Raw genomic sequence first — 25,121 nt, forward strand, 5'->3', positions numbered from 1 at the left:
CATATACATATATGTAGTTTGTAACTAAATGAGGAACACATCGCATATTCAACAAGTTTGATCTTAGTAGCAAGGATTTGAAACTTAGGCTATAGAGAAGCTTGTAGGAATCTCAATAATCGTCAAAATTTTATTCAAGCTTAATATTACTCTTTTTTATTGATTTTATTTTTTAAAGTAAATTTTTCATTTATATACTATCATTAGTTACACTTTTTTTTATTATGTATAGATACAAAAATGTATGCCATTGTGACATAACAAGTCACCCTAAATTGACACTATGTCTAACTATGTAAATACATATGTACATATGTATGTATTTATTACATATCCAAACACATTAAATAATATCGGTATACATATGTATAGTAGTTACAAACCGCAAGCATATGTATGCATGCGACAATAAAAAAAATCGACTAACCGACTTGTGAGAAATGGGATGGAGGGGAATATCGATTTTATTGGAACTATCACAACAATTATGTAAGGTAAATTGGCAAATTCTAACATAAGATACTCAATCTGAACAGAATATACTGAATTTGCCAATAGCGATAGGTGCACCCGTAATAATCAATAAAATCGAATGAATTTTGATTCCGGCCGGAATTTGACCAGTGGTTTTCGATAAAAAGATAAATTTCATAATCATGTTTTTCTTCTAAGTATCATCAAAAAAAAACATGCGTAGTAATTATTTTATGATTAAATATATATTTTAATTTTATTAGAATGCTTTGTAACAATAAATTAGTCAAAATTCTAAATTAAATCACTGCTAAAAAATAAATAGGTATGGTCGTGGAACGCGGTGTTTGGTTCACACTCGGCCGTTACAACTGTCAAACCGTCCGTCATGGCGGGCCACGATACTCTGTTTATTTTAGAACAACACAAGATATTCAAAGCCTTCGAAGACTCTCTGGTAGAAAATTCATTGAAAACTCAAAATATCATCGATTGCCGAGACGATATTTTGTACCTGTGGCACTCGTCGGAAGCCTGCCTCCTCACATTGAACATCAAAACATTGGAGATCGACGAAAACGTCAACTACCAGGTAACTTGCTGTTTATATTACACTATATTTTAATTTATACTGAATTGTACCAGTTTTGATCATCCCACGGACACCAATTGCGTTCAATCCACGATTTCTCATATGAAATACTTTTGACGTTCACATAACCTCAAACCGGCGCGCAATTTGTGCGCGATACCGCCAGACATTCAACCAATCCTTTTAAACTGAAGCTCAGTATCGACTAATACTTTTTGATTGGTATATCTATTATACAAATATATTATTAAACAATTAGTAGTGTATGCTTACTTCACATAATATACCTACTATCTATGTATGTATATTATAACAATACTATAATGTATATGCAGTTCACACGTCGAACAATATTACATATGACATTGCAAATTATGTATGCATGTGAATAATAACTTAAAATCTGCAAATCAAATTTATCGTTGATATACATATGTATTTTATGAAAGTGCATGTTTGTATTTAATATAAGTTCCATAATATAAATATATCATATTCATATATGTATATGTATGTACATATTTTTAATATTATGCACTCTCAAATTTGTAATAGAGATGCTTAAATTATTTAGGTATTCATTTACTGGATAGCTATTTTTATAAAATACTAGTATTTTTACCCGGCTTCGCTCTGTATTTGTAATATAAACCGCTTAAACATGGCCAATCTAATAGAAAAATTTTATTAAATTTATTTGAATAATTTTATTTTATTTAAATTTATTTGCATATTAATTTGTTTTTTTTTTTAATTGAACGTCAAGGACTCAAACAAACAAACAAATATCTTCTCTTTCGAAATTATACATTAGATATAAACATATGTACATATATAATCTCTATCTATAGATATATACACACATAAGTTAATGATACATTTAATGTTTATTTAAAACAAACCAGTAATAAAGTGCGTAACTTATATAATTTGACATCTAAAGCTGCATCGGCGTTGATGGAATAATTTCGAAATGAAATCAAAGTATGTAATGAGACTTTTCGATTAAATGCAACAGAGGCCGACTTCATCTCCGGGCATAATTAATTGGATAAAATGAATCCAGAACGTGCCGTCTGTTTCTCGGCTCTCAGCTGTCGACGGCTCAGCCGTTTACCATTTTGACCTGAAAGTGACATTTCAAATTACACTTTTTTTCCATCTGCAATCTTATAATTAAATTTCTTCCGGGAAATTGAAATGCAGTTCGTTCCCAACCTAAGAATGCAAATTTCACTTCACATTGATATGCACCAGTACCGCTGAGAAGTATGTATGTCTGAAAAATTTTCACTGCACCTCACTCGGGCATTAGTTAATTTTTCAATTACGATAATCCTCATTCAACCGATACTCACACGTGTATCTATCATGCACACGCGCGTGTTTTCTTGCGTAGGGTAATCCGTAAAATTTAGTGTTAGTTTAGCGAAAGTGGTATACCCATCTCACGTGAGCCATATCCGGAGGTGACTTACGTTCTCACAGTGGGCAAAAGCCGGCTGTAAAACAAACCCTCCGTATTCTACGCCCACTTTATTGTTCTCGCTGTTTTGTAGTGCGAAAATGCCCTTCCACACCACCCACACTCTCTATCTCCCCTCTCAGTCTTCCTTCCTTGAAGCAACCACCTTCTGCCCATCTTAATTATACGATTGAAAATGTGCCTAATGTTTGTTCTCAAACAGCTCATTCGAAAATTAACGAGCACAACACCTCAATTGTACATATATTATATTTGGGTCTACCTCACGGCTCCAAAAGTGAAAAGGTCGAAAAAACAAAAAGATCAAAAAAAAAAAGGGTGCATGGTAAACGGTACTATGTATATATAATATATATCAGTGGCATGCGGTGAAATTATCTCTCTTTTTGTCATACAGCTTTGTTTAATGTGCGCGCGCAGGATACGGGAGGAAAAGCCTGTTCCTCTTGTTCCTGTTGTATCCTGCTCGCGCAAATTAAGTGAGGATGTACGACGAGGGGAGAGAGAGTTTTACCGCACGCCACTGATAAATATACCGTTAAAGCCACCGTTTTTCATATGTAACGAACATTTTAGACTTTTTCACTGTCTACTTTTTTACGTTCACGCATTATATTTGCCTCGATAACATTAGTTTTATACTAATTTTTCTTATTATTTTTACAAGGTTTTTTATAAGATTCACTCCGTCAATTAGTCTGACAAACTTCCTACATTCTTCCGATCGCTTTGAAACTTTGCCATTTTGCGAGGTTTTGCCGCCGATATAGATTTCAATTGGATCCGATAAGTCGATGGTGAAATGCAACCGTATATATATATACATAGGTATTCGCGCATGTTTCGAAGGGTTCGGTGATTACTAGTCAAATGTGAACCGGTCGCTCTAAATCGGTCACACGTGATCACCCGTCACACTAAAACTGGTCACACCCTAAAATCGGTTAACCCGTTTTCTCGTGACCGATTTTAGGGTGTGACCAGTTTTCTCTTGACCAGTTTTAGGGTGTGACCAGTTTTCTCGTGACCCGTTTTAGTGTGACGGGTGATGACGTGTGACGGATCTAGAGCGACCGGTTGTCCTGTGACTGGTTAACATATGACTAGTAGTCCGTTTACCGTTTCGAAGAGTTGCCAAGACCACTTCTTCCTGCCAATCCATTCCCCACCTTCAATTTTTCCCATGGTTATCAAACGGAGGAATTCGTATTTTGGACCCCGTATCATGTGTACCGAAGTACTCCGCTTGATGACAGAAACAAGTTCCCTACCTCTCCCTATCATGCTGAGGACAGCTTTATTTGAGACATTTTTGGTCCTTGGGATCTTCAGCATACGCCTGTAGATCCACATCTCAAATGCTTCGATGCGGCTGATCGTCCTGATCTTCAAAATCCACGTTTCGCATCCATATAGCAACACTGACTGACCAGACGTAGCTGTTCGCGATCTCAAACGCGTACGAAGATTGAGATGCTTGTTTGTAGGCGCCGCCTTAATTTTGATAAACGCTGTTCTAGCCATCTCAATGCGCATTCTTAAATCTTGATTCGGGTCCATCTCTTAATTTAACCAAGTATGTACCCAGGTATGAATAGAATAAATACTATAATGTATTTAAGTTCGGTAGTTTTTTTTTTAATCAATGCTTCCATAGATGGATTGACAAAATCGCCCAACATAATCGTTAAATATAACAGCTTTTGCTTGTTTTTCCAAAACACAGCGTTCGGATTAGCGGGGGCGTGTAAAATGGCCGAATAGTCCATTTCCTGAAATTCGGTCTCTACTTCCAATAAATTGTCCGACCTCTTGCGCCCAGCGTGTAAGTCTCGAGGAGGCTGAGCAGCTTCGCAGCCCATTATTGACCAACAAAAGGAGGAAAGCATCTCCGGTCGCGGTCGGAGGGCTCGTGACTGCCCTACAGACCCCTCATTCCCACACCCCCACGCCCTGATGAATGCGACCCCCTCGCTCCCTAACCCTTGCCATAGTGATAGTGTCGGATGGGGGGGGGAGGTGTGGGGTGTGGATGGGGGAGGTCGGATCCTGAAAGGCCGGAACTGTCGGCTCTGAAACTCGGCCCGAGAGTACACATGTTCGGAGGTGTTTATGCCTTTACGGCCGGTCGTTAACCACCGGCGCCTCCAGGTTCACCTCGTATTGGCGCCCAACCCCTTAATAATCACCCTGTAGCCGAGCCCTATGTACTACGACTACGCAAAGCCCTTTGCTCCGCCGATGAAACTCGTATTTTCTTTTTACACTCCCCGTGAGCTGGGCCGTTACGCGGGCGGATATCGTAATCGGAGATGTACGAAGAGATTTCGACGCTTCAAAACCGAATTTCGGCCTTGATGTGAAACGATCAGTGCGTATATTCGGAATATGTCCATATAGTTTCACCCAAAACTTCTTTATTAGATTTTAGGCAGTTATTCCCTCATACCAAACTGACGGGTCTTAAGGCGTGGGTAGCTTTTAGGTGAGCTACACACACACACACATACATATGCAGATGGGATAGAAGTCGCTCCATAGTATTATATTATCAAGTTGACTCATCGACCCAAATAATTGATCAAATTTATCCATCCGATCGATTAGTGTTTTTGGAATGCCCAAATCAAAACAATCAGATCAAAAAAGTATCCAAACAATTTGAAATTTTTTAATGATATGAATGTACTACTTATGGCGATCTCCAGAATCCTTCAATCTGTCAAATTGTGGAACATATTGTTAAGAAGTTTTCCATCGGGTCTATTGTTCTCAGAATGTCCCCAACTTGTCCCAACTTTCGTTTGAATCTCATCCTATTGCATTTGCATCCAACTTTACCTTGTTCTGATCAGCAGCTCGACCTCACTCACGAAAAATTTGACTCACAGAACATTATTGTTTTCTTAGTCGCAAATGCATTTAAATTCAATTGGGTGGGAAAAAAAATATCGATTTATCGATATCGAGTACTGTAATCAAAACTTTCTGTTTACTAAGTTTAGTTAATAACTTAGTCCATAACTCAAATTAAACAAAATACTATGTGTTTGCCAATAGATTTTCTTTTCATGCTGACCATAATTGTATCTTTACGGCAGTGGCTTTCTACCTTTTTTGACTCAAGTATCTTCTGGCAGTCCATTTTCAAACATTCTACTCATATTAGATTTTAATTCCGCTACTTAGAGCACATTGCTGATTCGATTAATCAGTGTAAGATTTTCGTAAATACATAAGCCGGCTGAATCTAAAAATAATTGTTTTCATTCATAGTTTTGCACATGCAAAAAAAATCTAGCCCGCCAGATCTACGCTGTGGCCGTCCAGGCCAAAACTCACCTCCTGGAGTGTTTTGGTGATATTTTATCCTTGTATTAACATAATGTTAACAGTAATCGATAACGACGATTCCCATATTTATTTATTTATTACAATTTTGCCATAGTGACATTACAGAGTAGTTCCAAGTCGTCACTATGGCGAAACAAAAAAATATACAATAAGATTAAAATAAAATAAGCATAAATATGAAACAAATATAATAATGGAACATTTGAAAGAATGTAGGAGTTACCTGTCGAAATAATAAGATCGTACGAATTAAAAATGAGGTGAGGATATGCCCATCATAGCCGGATTCTACCTTGGCATAGCGACCCGTACGATTCAGTGTGCCTGCGCCTTTGATTATAAGTTTAAATTTTTAAATAAAAATTTTTCAATTGTAAGTTACTTTGAGTTATATTTGCCACTAGTATTTTTCCCGTTGACTTTTCAACGGGTGATTGTCGAAAGGAATTGATAAGTAGTTTTGTGCTTCAAAAAGAGTGGCGTTATTTTGAAAAGTTCCCAATATCCTCTGATAGAATATGAAAATAGGAACAGAACTGCCTTAATAACTCAGTTCATCCAAACCATATATCCCTGTTAGTAGTAGTTTGGACGGATCCAACGTTAAAAAACGGTTGGATCACCTGTTTCCACGTTGCGAGTAACGTCCAAGTTACATTTCCAAGCTACTCGGATCATATCAACCCGGTATGAGGAACATTTTTGTTTCGTCTTCTAAACCACACCAACTGATCCAATTTAGCCGTAAATTGGACACGCTCTGGTTTTGCGTATATAATTAAGTCAGGGCCGGTTCTTCGGGGTCCCCTCCTGTGTAGTGTGCGGTCTATCGGGGACGGTTTGCGGCCGGTTTTCCGATGGATCCGATCGGGTCGTGCGGTTTCCCTGCAGTCGATTGCGGCTTTTCCCACTAAGAGATTTCCGTCTTGGGCTATGTCTGCGGTCAGGGAGGGCTCCTTCACTCTCCCACTCACTACTTGTTCGCCTCTGATTGGGAATAATTTATCCTTGAAAACACCATCCCCCCCCCCACCTATCCCCATCCTATCACCCGCCCTTCCGAAAGCGTCAATTAATTATTTTAATTAAATACGTTGTTACTGTTGCCGAGCCCTCATCTGTTTTGTCTGTGGTGACCGTCCGAAGATATACCGTACATTGTAGATATGTACATACATATACATATGTCCCCTGTTGTATAATATTATGTATGTATGTGTGTACGTTCGAAACGTTGTGAATTTTCCTGTCATTTTATATTGTCAAGCACCCGTTTTGCAGTATTTAATTATCATCATTAATCCTGCGAATTAATTGATGCTCTTCACGAGTACGCCGGCAGGCTTAGGGTCCTCGACGCGCAGTTTTACATATCATTGTCGCATTGAGGGGTCGCACAAGGGGCTGCAACTTCGCAACCGTTCTTCGGAAAAACCCGACTACCGCTTTTCGAATGGGAAAATACGCATTGCAAATTGTGCTTGTGAGCGCTTGGTGCAAAAATTTTATCTGCTTCGTGTTTTCTGTCGATATTACATACATATACACATGCTAACGTACAGTATACTACGTAATAGTATGGAAACTTTATATTACGATTTGGAGTACGGTTGCTTAAATAAAATAAAAAAAGTAAATTCAACCAGTGGCGTGGATTCGTAGTTAGCATATTATGCTTTCGAGCAGATTGGTTACGGGTTCGAGTCCCACAAGAGTCCCGCTGCAGACCTTGGTTTGTGATTCAAATTTGATTGTGATTAAAAGTATCATCGTTTATAAATTTACATATATTTAAAATAAACAACTAGCGGTGCTGACTAGTGGTTAGCATATTATGCTTTCGAGCAGAGTGGTCACGGGTTCGAATCCGGGTGCTGGCCAGACCTTGGTTTATGACTCCAGGTCGATCGTTTCTTATCAGAGTTTGCCAATTTTTCTGATTTTTATTGAAACGGTTCCTGTAAAATTGGCTTCTCCTTCTCATCTCTATTGCTAATCTCAAGTTATTCGTCTTGTTATTCGTTATACGTCATAAAATAAAATGCTGCAAAAATTTCTCCATAGATGTCACTGTGGATGTTTGTATGAATTCGCATTATATAAAATGCTTATTTATATTGATTGTATTGTATCTGTTTAAGTGCACTCGTCGCTTTGGAGTCTATAAAGGCGATTGTTCGTTTTCTATGAAATTAAAATCATCAATTATAAAAACAATTGGTGATTTAATTTACTTTTGGATGACTCGGACTTCTATTTCGGTTTAAGAATGCGTGATTAATTAAGAGTAGCTTCGGGGTCGAATGATGAATCTGATTGTTTTTTAATTTGATTATTTAAAATACTGTTGGGAGATTGACACAAAAATATTTGAAACATATTAATTACGACTATTACTGCATTTACTCAAATTTTCTAAAAGTTATACATCGTGCAAATATGGCTACTTAAATTCTGTACTTCAACTTTATAATATCCAATATTACGAGTCGTATTCCTCGTGACTTATTTTCAGGATGTAAAACCAAACGAATCTGATCGGTTCAACTCGGGAATTTGCCTCGTGCTATTGTTATTTTGGACAAGCGCCAACACCTTCTATAAAATAAATTAAGTACTAATAACCGTCACATTTAGTCGTATCCATCAAGATTGAAGAGTAAAATATTAGCTAGTCGGATCAACCCTTCATTTTGTTTCTTCCACTATGCCGATCGCTTCAAAATACAATGTATTGTAACGTACATATTAGGTAATTGGCGCTCTGAACAAGCTGTATGCAACAGCCAATAAGGTCTCGCAATGATCAACCAATGATCTCTCTGTGCTGAGAGTACACGCCGTGTATAAATATTCGGCGGTTTTTTTCCATGCTTAATTTTGAGCTGTCTGGTCGACGGATCAACAACAATTAACTACCTCTATTACTAGTCGCTGCGATCTTGGAAACCCCTCAACACGTCCACGTGTTATCCAAATAGTTCGCTTCTTACCCTTAAATCGTCCAACCAACAAGCACGTAATAATTCATACATTTATTAAAATAAAATTACACAACGTATAATATATGGAATCATACCCTTTCTATGTGCAATATATAAAAGTGATATTTATTTATTTATTTTTAAATTTATACCAGGAAGACCTAACAGGTAATACGCCTTCCTGGCCGGAAACATTGTACCTTTGATACAAATATTATCAGTATTATACAAAGTAAATACATATCAATTAACATCCACAGAGACATCTATTATCAAATTTTTAAATTTGCAGTATTTTTAAAAAATTCAGTAAATACATATCAATTGACATCCACAGAGACATTTATGGTCAAATTTGTAAATTTCCCTAATTTATTCAATTCAGCTATTATTCAGATTTGCTAGAAAATGGGTAAGGTTGCCAATTTGTTGGAACAGTTTCAATGAAAATCAGATATATTGGCAAACTCTGATAGGAAACGATTGACCTGGAGTCACAAATTCAACGTGTGGCCAGGAGAAATCAGTGGGATTTGAATCTGTAAACACTTTGTTCGAAGCATTATATGCTAACCATATATTCTGCTGGTTAAATAGAGTGTATAATACATAGGTAGGCATAGAACCACTTCACACATACCTCTGAGTCACCTGCTTGTTGGTACATTTTAAAAATTATTACACCATTAGCAACATATTTTAATAAATTACAAAAAAAAAGAATACGACCATTTTGTCGCCGAACGTATTCAGCCATATTTCACGAGCATAATTGCCGCGACACGGGTAGTGGTAGATCGATGTTAAACGATCCCGGTTTTCCAGAGGCGCACTCGAGGACTAGGAGTCGAGGGCTCTCGCCTCTCCCACGTGGGATGGAACAAGTGTTTAATTGGATTTTTATGTGAGCAAAACCGTGGAATTTCACCGGCGAATTCACGAGAGCGCCGATAATCGACGTCCAATTATCCCAACGACATAATGACGCGTGCAACAGTCGCGTGATTCAATTCGTTAAATTCTACCCCCGAACCGTTCGCTTTTCGTCGTATAATATATGTACAATATAATGCGCTCTTTCTTTTTTTTTTTTCACGTATGTAAGTACACTACGCAGGTTACACACTTTTCTGATGTAAATTACTATTATAAGTCCCCGTGGCGCAGTGCTACTAACCACTTCGGAACAAGGGTGATCACACCGCGCTAAACAATAATCATAAAATTCCTTAGTGTTACTGCCCTTTTTCCCTGTAACCCTAATCACGAAAACAGTTAACAAGGCATTTCGATTGCTTTACTTCCTATAGTAAAATCTTGCCCCACGCGAGAGGCCGGTTGTGCAAATGTTAACAACCGAAAACCTTCGGGCGCACTTAATTAAATTTATAGATATAAAAGCCACGGAATAGTATTGCGATACGGACTATTCTCAATAGTTTTAAATGCTTCAATGTAATGTTATTGTTGGAACCGCTGAATTTGTTCTATACTCAATTTTTCTTCCTCCTTGAGGAGTCTTTTATGGACGCAGCGACCTATCAAACATCAGTTTACTAGTGAATAATACATACATACATATACATATATTATATTTATTAAATTACTTATAATTATATGCACTTAAATTACTTATTTTTTCCATGTAAGGTCTCGCCTTTAATTTGCCTCAATTATCTGGTCACCTTTTTATATAATACATATATCCCATAATAATTGTATTGAAAAAGTCTTAAAATCCTTACGCTACCGTTTTTCTATCTACGCCCATACTCCCGATATTTTAAAACTCCTGTCCTTTAACAATCTTTCTGTCAGGCGCCGACTCATTGATGCTACATTCCTTTTTAAGCTCCTAAATGGTTTCCTTGACTGCCATCAGGAGAGTCTCGATTGATTTATTGATTAATTTATATTTCTAATATATAATCTTTATCCAATATTATATCACTTTATGTTTAGTTATGCACTGTCCTATTTAGTCATATTTTAGTTTTTATTCTTTCATTTGTTTGTCTTTATGTAACATTTTATGTCATTTGTAAAAATCGATAATTGGGCTCAGATGCTATTTTGTTACATTTATTATTTATTTTTATGCATTTCTACATCTGTTGTCTATTGATTTTTCAATAAATAAATAAATATGTAGCATGTCTTTTAAGCTGAATTTTATAAAATAAGTAATTCGACAAAGAGTTCTCCGTAGCAAATTGCCCAATCGAAGACAAATTGCTAGTTGCCATTCAATTTTCATAGGCAATCTCTTCCTGGCCTCCCGTGGTGAAAAATCCGCAAGATTGTTTTGTTTTCGACACGTTTCTCCTACATTTCTTCAAATATGATATATATATATATATATATATATATATATATATATATATATATATATATATATTTCTTCACTGATTTAGATAACTGTCGAACCTTTGTCATAAATAGAGAACGGACCAACTTTGCGCCGTTCATTGTTCATTATTCGCCGTGATTTTTTCATTTTTATGATGAACCTTTTTTATGGTCTCTATGGCTTTGTAGTTTGACCTGTTTCCTGGAAAATACACCCAAAACGCCCTGTTTCCTGGAACATTTCCGGTCCTACCCCTAGTAATAAACCTAAGCCTGGTTGCCATAAATAATGCGTGTTAGCGTTTTATTTAAATGTGCAAAACTATCTAAAAAATAAAAAAAACCGTGCCTGGTTCTGAGGAGTCCATAGAAGTATGTATCTATCGGGCATCATCATCTGGAATTGGCTAATTTGTCATAGGCTCCAACTCGTAGCAACAAACAAGTAGGTGACAGGATTTTCAAGTTGAAATTGTCTAAATCATTTTTATCCAATTAAATCTTCGAAAGAAATGACCTAAAATGAAGTTGGTTTAGTGAAATTGTTTGATGCCATTCAAATGTCGTAGGCAACTCTCTACGACAATCAAATCGTATCACAGTATATTTTCCAAGAAGACCTTATTGAAGATATATGTATTGTGAAGCTCTAATTGTAAAGCGAAATTAATAGAAGTGTGGTGCATTATCTCCAGACGATTTTAAATGATTGAATACTTGACTTTCATCAAATGATTTACTATCACATGATATAAAAGAGAAAAGAAAAGGCCTCGTATATGATCTATTTTAATGGTTTCATTACTGATCATATATTTTTATTAGATATTTCCTTAGAGAATCTCTCGTAGCGCTAATGCAGCTGTGCGCGTGCTCTTCCGCGTTTTTGTCGTGCACGACAAAAGTGTACAATAGGTAATATTTTCCTTCGCGGGAAATACCATTTTCCGAAACACACGTTGTCGACCATCACGGACGGCGAAAATAACAATAGTTTATTATCGTCCCCCGATGTAATTTGCTATCCGAAAGCGAGTATTCCGTGTCCAACAATCGTTTGACATTTCCTAAGTGTCCGTGGGCCATTTTTCTGTGCCTGTCCCGGCGACAATGACCCTCCTCCAGCGTGCGGGATCAAACAAAAGACGATAAAGTGGTCGCAGGATCCTCTTTTTAAATCCCATCACGCCATTGTGTATTATTTATTACCGGGCGAAACAATTCACGTCCGAACGGGACAATGGATCAAAGATCTCCCGGCGAACGCGACCCCTTGCCGCTGGATCGCATCAATGTGACATATTAATGTAATTCTCTCCGGATAATGGATTTTTCAAAATGGCATGTGAGACTTACAGCTTACACGCTAATCTACAGGTACTCCTCTCTTAAGTTCAAAATATCGATTTCGAATCCGCTACATATATACACTCGTATCTCATCCTGGAATATATGACCCATATACAAGTTGCAAGATTTAATACCACAATTCACAACCGCTTTTGAAATGTTTCGTTATTTTTTGAGAAGTATTTCCAGCTATTTTTATTATTGTATATTTACTTTTACCTCTCATATTATAGATAGCTCTTGCTTTATGTTGCGCGTTTTGCCCCAGGGCCAGATCTCGGTCGCGCTGTGATCCTCCTGATCGTGAAGATGGCGCCGGTCTCCCCCTTGCTTCTATCGCTTTTCTTTCAATATTAAACTCGTGTAAGATCACGATCAAAGCATTTTTAATTTATTTCCTTTGTGGATTGTGTAGCTGCTGCTTTGAATCCGGTGTGTACTCCAATTGAAGCACTTTCCTGTTTGATTTTTCGCCATTGTTCGATCCCCGCCAAAACAAATGTTTACATCGAGGACAATAACCCTCTTTTGTATACCCTTGCGTTATTATTAGTGGGGCAGTTTTTTTATTCAATAGGCGACTTCAAGTTTTTCATGAATATTTTTGATGTAAAACTTATTTACGAACTGCATAGTTGATTGTTTTTATGCCGTTGAAAATTTGCAACACTGAAACATTGCATCAAACTAAAATGGGATGTCAAGGAAGTCGTCGTCGTCCCCCCACTTTATTGAGAATTAGTCTTACAAACCTAACCTGTTTCTATGTAATCATATAAATAACTAACTTACTTACTTGATATGTAAATATTGCGTAAAGAGTTTCAAAAGAAAAGTTTCTCCTATCTTTGATTCTTCCTCCTTATAACATCTCTTATGGTTTATAACATTTTGAATATTATTCAAGTATGGTTTCAACCAGGGCTCTGGAAACGGATAAAAATTTCTCGAATCCGACTCCGACTTTATTTTATGATTCGACTCCGACTCCAACTTGAACGATTTTAGTAAAATCGACTTATCTTTCCAACGTACAAAATTGTTTGTAATACATTTTAAAAAATCGACATGTAACCGGATTTATTTAATTATCGGTAATTAAATAGGTATTAATAAAAAGTACATTAATAGTATGTACATGAATATGTATATGAATTTCATACACAAATAAATCAATGAAAATAAAAAAAAATCTGAGACGGAGGAAACAATCGGTTTTGACTACAAAACATCAAAATACCTGCAATTTAACGATTTTATTTATAATGTAATTTAAAATCATGATTAAATTTACAAGTGAATTTACTTCCATTAATTGGAAACTCTAGTTAGCGCATACCGTAATACAATTAAAGAAAATAATAAAAAAAGGAGTCAGAATCGGTTGTTTTTTTACGACTCCGACTGAGACTCCACAGCCCGCCCTGGTTTGGGTTTATTTTTATTTTTTTCAATCGAATATGTACAGTCGCCTTCATAGATCGCTCCAAAGCAAGGAGTTTACTAATACAGAGGCATTTTTATACAAAGCGAATTCATACAAACATCATCCACGGTGACATCTACGGAGAAATTTTACTATATAAATTTGGCAAACCTCAAGACGCTGAATAACTTGAGATTTGCGAGAGAGATTGCAAAGGAAATTCCAATTTACAGGAACCGTTTCAATGAAAATTAGCAAACTCTGAAAGGAAATGATCGACCTGGAGTCACAAACCAAGGTCTGGCGAACAGCTACTAGTGGGAATCTAACCGTGACCACTCCGCTCGAAAGCATAATATACTAACGCTAATATCCACACTGCTGGTTATTGGTTTCACAATTTTAAATCCAACATATTATCAAATGTATAGTACATGTACAAAAAAAACTCATAATGCGAGATTGAAACTCGAATTCGTAACGTTTTAATTCGTCAGTTTGTATTCAACGAAAAAGGAAAGAAAACCGTAGGTACAAAATCTCCACACGCCTTCTCTCTTATTGTATTGTTTTTACACTCCCTTTGTGAAACAATCCACGTATATTCCCAACGTACAAATTTTCCCACATCCTTAACCCTTCATCAATAATGTAGCGGCTCGTTCGTTATTGTTAGCTGCGAAGATTTACCATTTACCAACCTCCATGACCATTGTTGGTCCCCCGACTTGAATATTGAAACGTTGACCCTCGCTGTTGACCGATCATTTTTAACTCAACGCAGAGAAAGCGACCCTCTCCTCCGCCTCACTTACACAATGCCACCCCCCACCCGCCCATCATGAATTCATAAGAGGAAAAACATTGAACCTCCCGACTAGCATTATACACACATACATATATTATACACAGCTACGGCTTGATGAAAAACTTAAATAATTGTCTGCCGCACTTGACTATTTGCGCTAAGCAATAAAAATCCTTTCAATGAATATCCGTTAGAACCCGAGGAAATGAAAGTCCATTCGAGCTCCGCTGATTGCCGTAATCTGGTCTTCGGATCCTGAAAGATATGTGCTCGTTTTTCATAATCTCCGCAGGACATCGTCACTGCGGAAGTCGAAGAAAAACCGGACCAATCCTGCCTCAATAGCAATGGCAATAGCTTTATATTAAAGTATAAGGATTTATTATATCAGCAACGCTCAAACTTTCTCACACTTTTTGTTTTCACCTACACTTTATAAATACAAATTAATTTCAGCAGAACCAGTTATGTATTTCAATTACGCTTAAAGAATTGGTTAATATTTATTCAATGCTACCAATGACCTCGCACTTTTCTATAGCTTTAAACACGATTTCGTTTATATTAGCATTCCGTTAGAATTAACAGATATTATCTGACCAATAAAATAGGTTCTTTATTTTATTACAAGTAAACCCTTTTTTTACATACATAGTACTAACAATTCCAAACATTTTTCAAATATATATTTTTTATACAATTCCATAAAGACATCTATGAACAAATTCGAAATACAGCGAATTTTACAAAAATTTATGTAGGTGGGTGGGTAGCATATTTATAGTAATCAACAAATCCGAGAATAGGTTGGTGGAACCGTTTCAACAATGAAATCAGATATTTTAGGAAACTCTGATACAGAACGATCGACCTGGAGTCGTTTAGTCACATACATACATCCAAGGTCTGGCCAGGAATTAGGTATGAAATTGATCTTTAGTTTATTTACTTGATCTACATACATATGTATGTACATGTATGTATGTCGATTGCTTCGTGCACAGATATTGTATGTCCATTTTTAATTTTTTAGATGCTGGAAATATGAAAACAGTAAGAATATTTTCTTATTTAATTGCTTATAATATATAAAGTGTGGACCAACATTGCGACGTTCATTGTTCGTTGTCCGCCGTGCTTTGTTCATTTTTATGATGAATCTTTTTTTATGCTCTTCTAGCTTTGTAGTTTGCCCTGTTTCCTGGAAAATAGACCCAAAACGCCCTGTTTCTTGGAGAAAGCACGCTTCCGGTCCTACCTTTACTTATATGTACGTAAATTACCTTGAAAGGAAAAACCTGAATTATTCCAGCATCTATCTACAAACTTAAAATTCGTTACAAACTCAAAATTCGATACAAATTTAAAATTCAATACAAATTCAAGAATGGACATACAATATACATATGTGCACCAAGCCATCGATGTATCTTCGTGTGAACCGCGTTGCTTTTAAAATTGAAAATTAGTCATTCGCGAATATTCTCACGAGTGATAACGTTTTCAAACACATTCATATTTACATCTCCCGGAAAAAAAAGAAAAATTTTATTAAATATACAATATTAAATGATTTCAACGCATAGCCATTACTCACGCAACGTAGCAGCGTGCGACATTTCCAACTAATCCCTTGGCTCGATAGCGGCCAAACTTTTTCATTCGGTTTGAATTCGAAGCGTTATTGTTATTTATGGCGATTTTCTGCTTTGTGAAAAAGACACATTTGGGCAACGCTGACCTGAACGCGGTCCAGTGTGTGTGGCTTAGCGCTTTTTCATCAATCCTGGTTTATTACGTCGGATTCGCTTTTGTCTCCGCGCTTAGGCCAACTTCACCCCACCGACACCACTACCTCACACCGCACGAGTGGTCATTTGGTATCTTTTCCACCCCCCATCTCCACATTCCCACCATCCCCCAAACCCATCCCTTCGGATCTCCGGCCGTCAGCCTATATACGTCTGAACAGTTTCACCCCTCCGACTTCTCCATCTAACACCAACTCTAATTCTTGAATATACCGATCTGCCACCAGATGTCCGGAACCTTCCACGGGCAAAAAAAAATAACGCTAAAAGCATAATTTATAACGTTTATTATGTGTTAAACGGATGATATACGCGCATCGTTTCCAAAAATATGTATGCTTATTTTTTCGAAGCAGCGCTATATCCTGTGAATAAATTTGGCTGCCACTCTTTTTGCTCCCAATGCTACGTACTTAGTTTTAATCGTATTTTTTGCCAATGCTTTTTTCGGATGCTCTATTTTATCTGATATCTTCGAGGTAAGAGGGCCAATAGTTTGCTGTTGGCTTTAATTCATTGTATTTCTCTTTAACCACTCGGCTCGACATTTGCAGATCGTTTTAATTTTTTTCATTAATTCTGAGCCGAGCTCTTTTTGGTGGGGCGGTTGTGTCGGGGCGCTTTTGTCTGTTGCGCAAAAGTCGGGGTACCGGACGAAATACCACTGATACATACATTACAAAAGGATTATCAATTTAATAGTATTGTGATAAGAAGGATACCTAACTTTTCCCCAGTTTCATGTCTTGCCAGTTTTCAACCAACATTCAAAACCTTATTTTTAAGTAATAAACAAAATCTTATATGCAATTATTTTTATGCAAAGGGGACAAAATTGATTAAAGATAAATACATTATTTATTTTATATCTAATGCCACCTCTTAACGTTTGTGCCAATTCCTTGACGAAAATTTGATGCACAAAAGATGCATGTGTGGTAGTAGGATGCGATATTTTGCCAGGACTTGCCCAACTTGAAGAACAAACAAAGCACAGACACACAGAATCGTACGGCACAGCATGCCTAGGTAGGCTCCAGCTGTGAATGGGCATGTCTTATGGCATTGTTAATTCGCACGACCTTATTATTTCCACAAGTACTGCATTTCTTCAAATATAGGAATCACCGTTATCGATCACTGTCAAACGTATGTCAATACAAGGAAAATACATCAACGAAAACACTCCAGGAGATGAATTTTCGCCTGGCATAAATCAGACGTGCTAGCGTTTTTTGTGCAAAACCAAAAAAAATCAGATGTTTCCAACCCATCACTTAACCTATGTATGAACGTATATTTGAAAAATATAAAAAGTAGAATACAAAATTTGATTATAAAAGAAAAATGATTTTGAAAACAGGATAAAAATTAATATCTAAATTTTTCAAAACTCACTAATAATAAACAATAACATTATTAATAATATTATTCAGAAATCACTTCAAAAATTAAATGTTTTGATAAATTTAATTGATATATTTGATAAATTTAAACAATTGATGTTTTATTCGACCAAATGTTCGTCAGCCAAACATCCGTCGGCTAAGCGTCCGTTGGCCAAGTGTCCATTCGGCCAATAATCCGTCAACTATCTCCATCCTAACGGTCAAAAACAAAGAGTAACATACATGGTAATTTTTGTTTTATTTTATATACGGCTGCAAGGACCATTGAACAATAATAATATAGAACATACATAATAATAATACATAGAACAATAAATCGACCAAACACTGGACTAAAGAGTGCAAATAAAATAAATAAATAATGTACATATCTATGCACATATATAACCCTAACCCCCTCTCATTCACGTATTTGTATTTAAATTTAGCAAATTCCTCTCTGTGACTTATCTTTAATCAAAGATTTTATTATATAAATTTGCCTCAATTTTTCGTGTAAATGATTTTTTTGCTACAGATGATTTTTTTATTGAAGATTTGACTTGTACGATAGTTAGCGATACCGTACACGACAATATAGAAACATTCCGAAATAGTTACGATCATAATAGTTTCATGACTCAAAAATGGTAAATGTATATTAAACAAAATTCCGATCCACCTCAAAGACATGAATCGAAAACGAATATCAATCGACTCCATTACTCCACCACCCAGAAACTACACAACTGCGCCATTTTTCTGGGTAATCTATGATTGGATTACCCCTGGCCGATGTTATTGTCCCTCGGCGAGGATTTTGATGACGGTGTCTCTTTCCGTTATTTATGGTTGATAAATTTCTTCAGCTCCATTGTGACCGGGGCCATTTTTAACGGAATTAATATTTGACAGCTGGCCTCTGCTCCTTATTACACATATAGGTAGTGACTAACGATTTTTCCTTCGACTAATGTACTCGTATGGAGAATTCACTCACGTTTATACGTACGATACATACGTATTATATACTCTTTTATTCATAGAAATATTTTTCATCCAAGTAAAAACGGTTCTGGAACGAATTTGCGTTTGATTGCTTTACATTTATGCATGTTGTTCTGATTGCTTATGTGTGTGCTGCTGCACTTGCATGTCGCAAACTAGCATATTGCATCAATTGAAGCTTTAGTCGTCTCTTAGTCCTGCCGTGCTCAGAATCTCGTGCAATTTCATCAAGAACTTGAATATGTGCACACGTATTGAATAAGTTTCTAAGATATACATAAATACGTTCATGTGTGTGTGTGTATGTATCTCTGTCTGCTGCAATTTTATTCGCTTCTTCTTATTTATTACACCATACTCGCATATTTCAAAGGTGAATTTAAATTTTAAATGTTTCCCATGCGAATATAAATTTAGTTTTGAATTTTATATTTATTATGAATTCTAGAATGCTTGTGACACTCCGTTTCTTCGATGAATCGAATGTGCTTTCAATATTTTTATGTATTTTTACTTTTACTATGTATGTATGTATGTATGTTACTTTAGAAACATCTAAAGAAATTTTCTGTAAATATATAAATTATAATCCTTTTGTAATGTATTAAGATTTTAACCGTCCTAAACGAGATATCTGAGAATATGCTCCAATGTCTTTTTTTCTAAATGGGTTAAAAATTTCATTGATTTTGTGATAGAAAGAATGTCAGTCAGTCATTCACAAGAAGAAAAAAGAAAGTCAGTATGGTTTTTTTATTTTTCTTTTGTTGTATTCCTAAATTTATTGTTTCAAATCTATATTTTTATAATGATGACATTACGGGTTGCCTCTGAGTGATTCTTTTAGTATTAAACTTGTATGTATGTACATTAAAAAATCTATACATTGTTTTAAATATTATTCAAATAGTAAGTAGGATAGTTTGTACCAATTTTTGTTCAGAGACCGTTTCAACAACGAAATCAGATAAATTGGAAAAATCTGATAAGAAATGATCGACTTGGGCCACATCACAAATATTCAAGTCTAAAAATCAGTACTACAGAAATACTCTGAATAAATTCTTTCCAATCAAGGTCAACCCAAGGCTTGACCTCGAGAACCTCTCGATGGTTAGCATTAACGCAACCACCGAGCTATACTGCTGGCTGTATGTGAAGGACTTGGAAATGTGACGATCAGTCCATTAGTCCCTAGGACTGAAAACAGTCACTTTCGTACTGACTACAGTCTGTTGTTGAACAGTCCAACTTATCGTTCTTCTTCGTGTTTTCCCCTCCATATCAATTACTACAATCAGATATGTACTTAAAACTCGACTCCTCTTCAACTTAAAACATATTTAAGGCTAACTCCATCCTCTTATAACAATGGATCAATTTGGTATATCTTATGTGTGAATCTGCCTCTTCCTCTTGTCTCCTCCACGCTCTACCCTAGTTACTTCAAGCTAGTTTTAATGCTACATTTCCGAATAATTATAAAAAAGTTTTAATATCTTCTCAATTTTATGTGATTTTAAAACCAACTGTTTAGAACTAGTAGGTGATAAATTTCTTCGCGATAAAGAGTCGCTCCGAATTTTGAGATAGTTTGAACCCTCTCATTGTGCTTAGTTTTTGTCAGTAACAATCCATCTTTGAATTTGTGTAATATATGTGTCACCACAGCCTACTTTGACTCGTGTCGGCCATTATCCACGGGGTTTTCGGGGGTTGAGACAAGGACCAGGGGATGGGGGCGCAGGATCGGGTGCGCGCACGTACGGGCTGAGGCCATTTCACACGTGCGGGGTGTTGATCTGGCCCTGCGCCCCCCGCGGAGATGGATCCGCGGGGGCGCATCCCCCTCCCCCCGGGGGCCCCCTACCTGCCCCCCGCCCCCGGACCCGTGGGCCCCACGAGCGCCGCCAGACGTACATTTCTGAAATTGCGTCATTTATTTCTATATAATCATATTTCACGTGGGACGTGGCCGTACAGACAGAGTGAGAGAGGTGGGCAGATTTGTTCCACGTATATAGAGTGTACCTGATGCCGTGAATTTTTCACTGATTTTTAAATTGAATCACTTAGCGAGGATACCTGGGGATGCTATGCGCATGCGCGTCTTTTTACAGTATCGTTTAATTTTTTTGTCAATTTCGTTGTTACCTTGTAAGATTGCTGAGGAATTGGATCAAATTCTGATTATTCATTAATATAATAATTATAAACATTCTACTTACATGATCGACATGCCAATTCAAATACAGACTAGTGATTAGCATATAATGCTTTGCACAAAGTGGTCACGGGTTCAAATCTCACTGGTTTCTGCTGGCCAGATCTTGAATTTGCGACTCCAGGTCGATCGTTTCCTGTCAGAGTTTGCCAATTTATCTGATTTTCAATTAAACGGTTCCAACAAATTAGAAACCTTACCCATTTTCTCGCAGATCTCGAGTTTTCAGCAATCTTGAATTTCGCTGAATTGTATAAAATGCTGCAAATTTAACCATAAATGTCTCTGTGCGTGCTAATTGATATGTATTTACTTTGTATAATACTAATAATACTTGTTAAATAAAATATCTATATAAATCAATATGAAAAAAATTAATTATTATCTCCTTGTTAGTATGCTCTGTATAAATGTACCCTTTTATATCAACATCATCTCATGGGCTTTGACTATACATAAGGCTTACGCATTGACTGTTGACTAATTAATTAAAGTGATTAAAAATATATGTTATGTAAAAGTTTTAAAATAGATTTAATTTATGTCCTATGGTTGCTTTTTACCTTCAGCTTTTGAGCAAAATAATAAAACATCCTATAATATAAAAGGCTAATCGTTCGTCATTTGTGTCACAGAAATAATGCTCATGCGCAGATTTTGTCAACTAAAAAGTATACGAGGCCACTAATAATATAATCATATAACGCATTGTAACAAAAAATGCCAGTAAGAAGATTTGGTTGCAACTCTTCTGAGCAACCATATATGTTTGTAGTTTCATGTTCGTGTTTTGGAAAATTGAAAACAAGAAGAAGAGGTAAAATCAGAACATGCTGGATTTATCAGATTCATACAAAGATATTACTATATGCTATTTGGTGAGAGTTTTACTGAATCTTCAAAGTTTATACTTGTTTCATTAGAAATAAATACTACATACTAATAACTACTAGAGAAAATGTACATGCTTTCAATGAATATTATTTTTCTTAACATTAGCTGTTACCGAGCAAATGCACAAGTGCTAGTTTAAAAATATAATTCTTAACATTAGCTGTCACCGAGCAAATGCACTAGTGCTAGTTTAATCATATAATATATTATTAAAGAAGATTAATCTTATGTAGTGGTGATTCTTCTGCAAAGTTATTTAATTGTACGGCGATAGTCAATCAATCATGTGTGAGAGGCAGTGTGGAAGGAGTGTATGGCAACAACACATGTTTCATATCATATCAATACCGAGTCCGAGTCGTACGAGGGGGATGTGTCCTTTTGTTATTAAAGCAATAGAATTACCCACCCCACTAACCCTCAGGTATTACTCCGACAGATACGTTTTATTGCTTCAAGTTGTTTCTTGAGCGCTCCTTCTATTCCAAATATCAACACGCTTACCACAAATTATTTATATATTTTTTCACAATAAATCTGTATGTATATATGTACTTTTAATCCATTATTATATTAATAAATAATTTAATATATCCAATTTACACTGAACGACTACTACATTTGTATGTATGTACATTTATGGTTACACTAGTTTTAAGATAAAATAATAAATCTTTTTATTTTATGCCAATAATAAAAATTATTATACCAACAGTAAAAATTTCTAGTAATATCGTTTAGCTTTCACAACCCTTACACTCTTATGACCCTCACAAAGTTACATAGAATTTAACACGTAGAAAGTAACTCTACATTCAATATAGTGAAAGAGTCTATAAAGTTTGCTCTAAATAAGTCATAAAATTTGATTAGGGACACAATTCTTCTTCTTCTCCAATGACATTATTTCTCATGATGAGCTTTATCTTTCACAGTTCTTTCGTTAAATCTCTCCGTTACACACAGTCATACCATTTTTGTTATAATGTTCACTTGTTCATTGCTTTTTGACTACTGTATTAGAAACACATTGCGGTCTATCTATATACATATGTATAGAGGTAATCAGCGTTTAAACATGTGTCAGGAAATATCTTGAAGACATGAAACATGCTCCAAAAGTAACGTTGCCGTGTTTCAATGTGAAACTTTTTTTTTTAAATGAGTGTATACAAAACCCCATATTCATTTAAATTTAATGATTGTCTTTTACATACATACATATATAATAATAAGCTTTTCTTTGATACCTAATCCATGTTAAGTTTCATCGTCTGCTTGTACCATTTTCATAAGAAAATGCACATCGTATTCATTCTCAGAAGTACCGCATTTTGTCTCGTTGACCACAGCGCGTTTTCGCTTCGGGTATTCTACGCTTCGGATAAAAATTTCATCCCATCAAATTATCGAGGTAGCAATTTATCGTATTGTCCCTAGTACGGGGCGGGCCTAATAAAAGCCACTGGTGTATAGAGAAATGGTGCCGTGGCATGTGAACTAAATAAATAATATAGAAGACTCGTGCTCTCCCGAAACCCTAACATCCTTCTCGTACGACTCACCCCCCAACCCCCCTATTCTTACCCAACCTCTCATCGATATACTGCCGACCTTCATCTGGCAAAAAGCTAGCTGGCCTCCTTTCTATCTTCAACTTCATCGCTTATTCCACAAGAAAACGTTCAACCGACTCGCGAAATTGTGTCAAAGCCCACCGCCAAATGTACTGGAATCCATTCTTCTGTTTGAATTTATATTTGCATTGTTGCACTGTCGGCAGCGGTGGCATAAAGCACGACCGACCCCATAGATTTTCCTCTGGATGTGTATATGTGTGTGTCGAGTACCTCTACTGTACTCACCTCCGGACAGTCCATAATCATTTATCTCTCGGCGACTTTAATAAAAGAAGAATTATTTATTGCCCGCAATAGTCGCCGGGGTTAGTTTGGGGACAGACGGCATTGTGCTATACGCGCTTCGCTCTCATTCGTGATTTTTGCTCTTCGTGAAAATGTACCGGCCGAACCGGGAAAATAAAGGAAAAACTGGGAAAAAAGAAAAACAATACCGCAGTATATAGTGTATGCAACGCGAGCGCAATGTTTTATTGAATACGTGTATTCTGGCCACTTTTTTTTGTTTGCTTGTATGCTATTTTATTATTCACACATATCATTAAGAGCTGACTTTGATATGAATTGCAGCGAAAATAAGTTAAAAAAAAACACATTAAAATCACTCAAATATATGTACAGGGTGTTTGGTAGCTTGATACAAAGCCTTGAAGGGTTGATAGCTTGCATACTTTACAACATTCTGAGCCACACACATACCTCAGTCCAAAGTTTTATTTCATTTTTAAAGATTTTTAGTAAAAACACCAAAATCTCACAGATAATTCAATACTGCCAATAAAAAATAGTTTCGTTAGAATTGAAATTATTTTGTTTTACATAACTCGTTTTTTACATGAAAGTATTTCAGTTCTATAGAACTTTACCGTATATGAAGTTCGTTTACCTTTATAATCTAAAATATAATTTCGAAAGAGAGTTTGTATGTATGTGTATTTGTTTGTTTGTTTGGTTCGTAGAATCAGTGACGTTCAATTTAATAAAAAAAAAACAAACGAATATTTAAATATTCGTAATAAAACTATTCAAATAAATTTAATAAAATATTTACTATTAGATTCGCCATGTTACAGCGGTTTATATCACAAATACCGAGCGAAGCCGGGTAAAAACAATATTAAGCTTTAATTTTCAAAGCGAAAATTTGATTTCGTTTTCCTATATATTATTTTCAAGACTAATTCACTTCAGTTACATAGTCAATATGATAACCATTTGATCAAAATACAAAAAAAAAATGTACACCAAATCAACCATGATAATACATTGCCTTCCAAAGGTATTAAATCTTATGGCATTCTAAATTCTAGATTATTTGATATTATTATTTTTG

General features: G+C 36.0%; 1 protein-coding gene across 1 annotated transcript in view; it reads left to right on the forward strand.

Annotated features, from left to right (window-relative positions):
* Positions 1–807: 807 nt before the first annotated feature.
* mbo (Nuclear pore complex protein Nup88) overlaps positions 808–25,121 on the forward strand; it is a 105,508-nt gene continuing 81,194 nt past the window's right edge. The window contains exon 1 of the mRNA XM_077430337.1: positions 808–1,066. Within this exon, the coding sequence (XP_077286463.1) occupies positions 863–1,066 (204 nt within the window). The 5' untranslated portion in view covers positions 808–862. The remainder of the gene's footprint in view (positions 1,067–25,121) is intronic.

Source organism: Arctopsyche grandis, chromosome 5 (assembly GCF_051622035.1).
Source record: "Arctopsyche grandis isolate Sample6627 chromosome 5, ASM5162203v2, whole genome shotgun sequence".
Taxonomy (NCBI): Eukaryota; Metazoa; Arthropoda; class Insecta; order Trichoptera; family Hydropsychidae; genus Arctopsyche; species Arctopsyche grandis.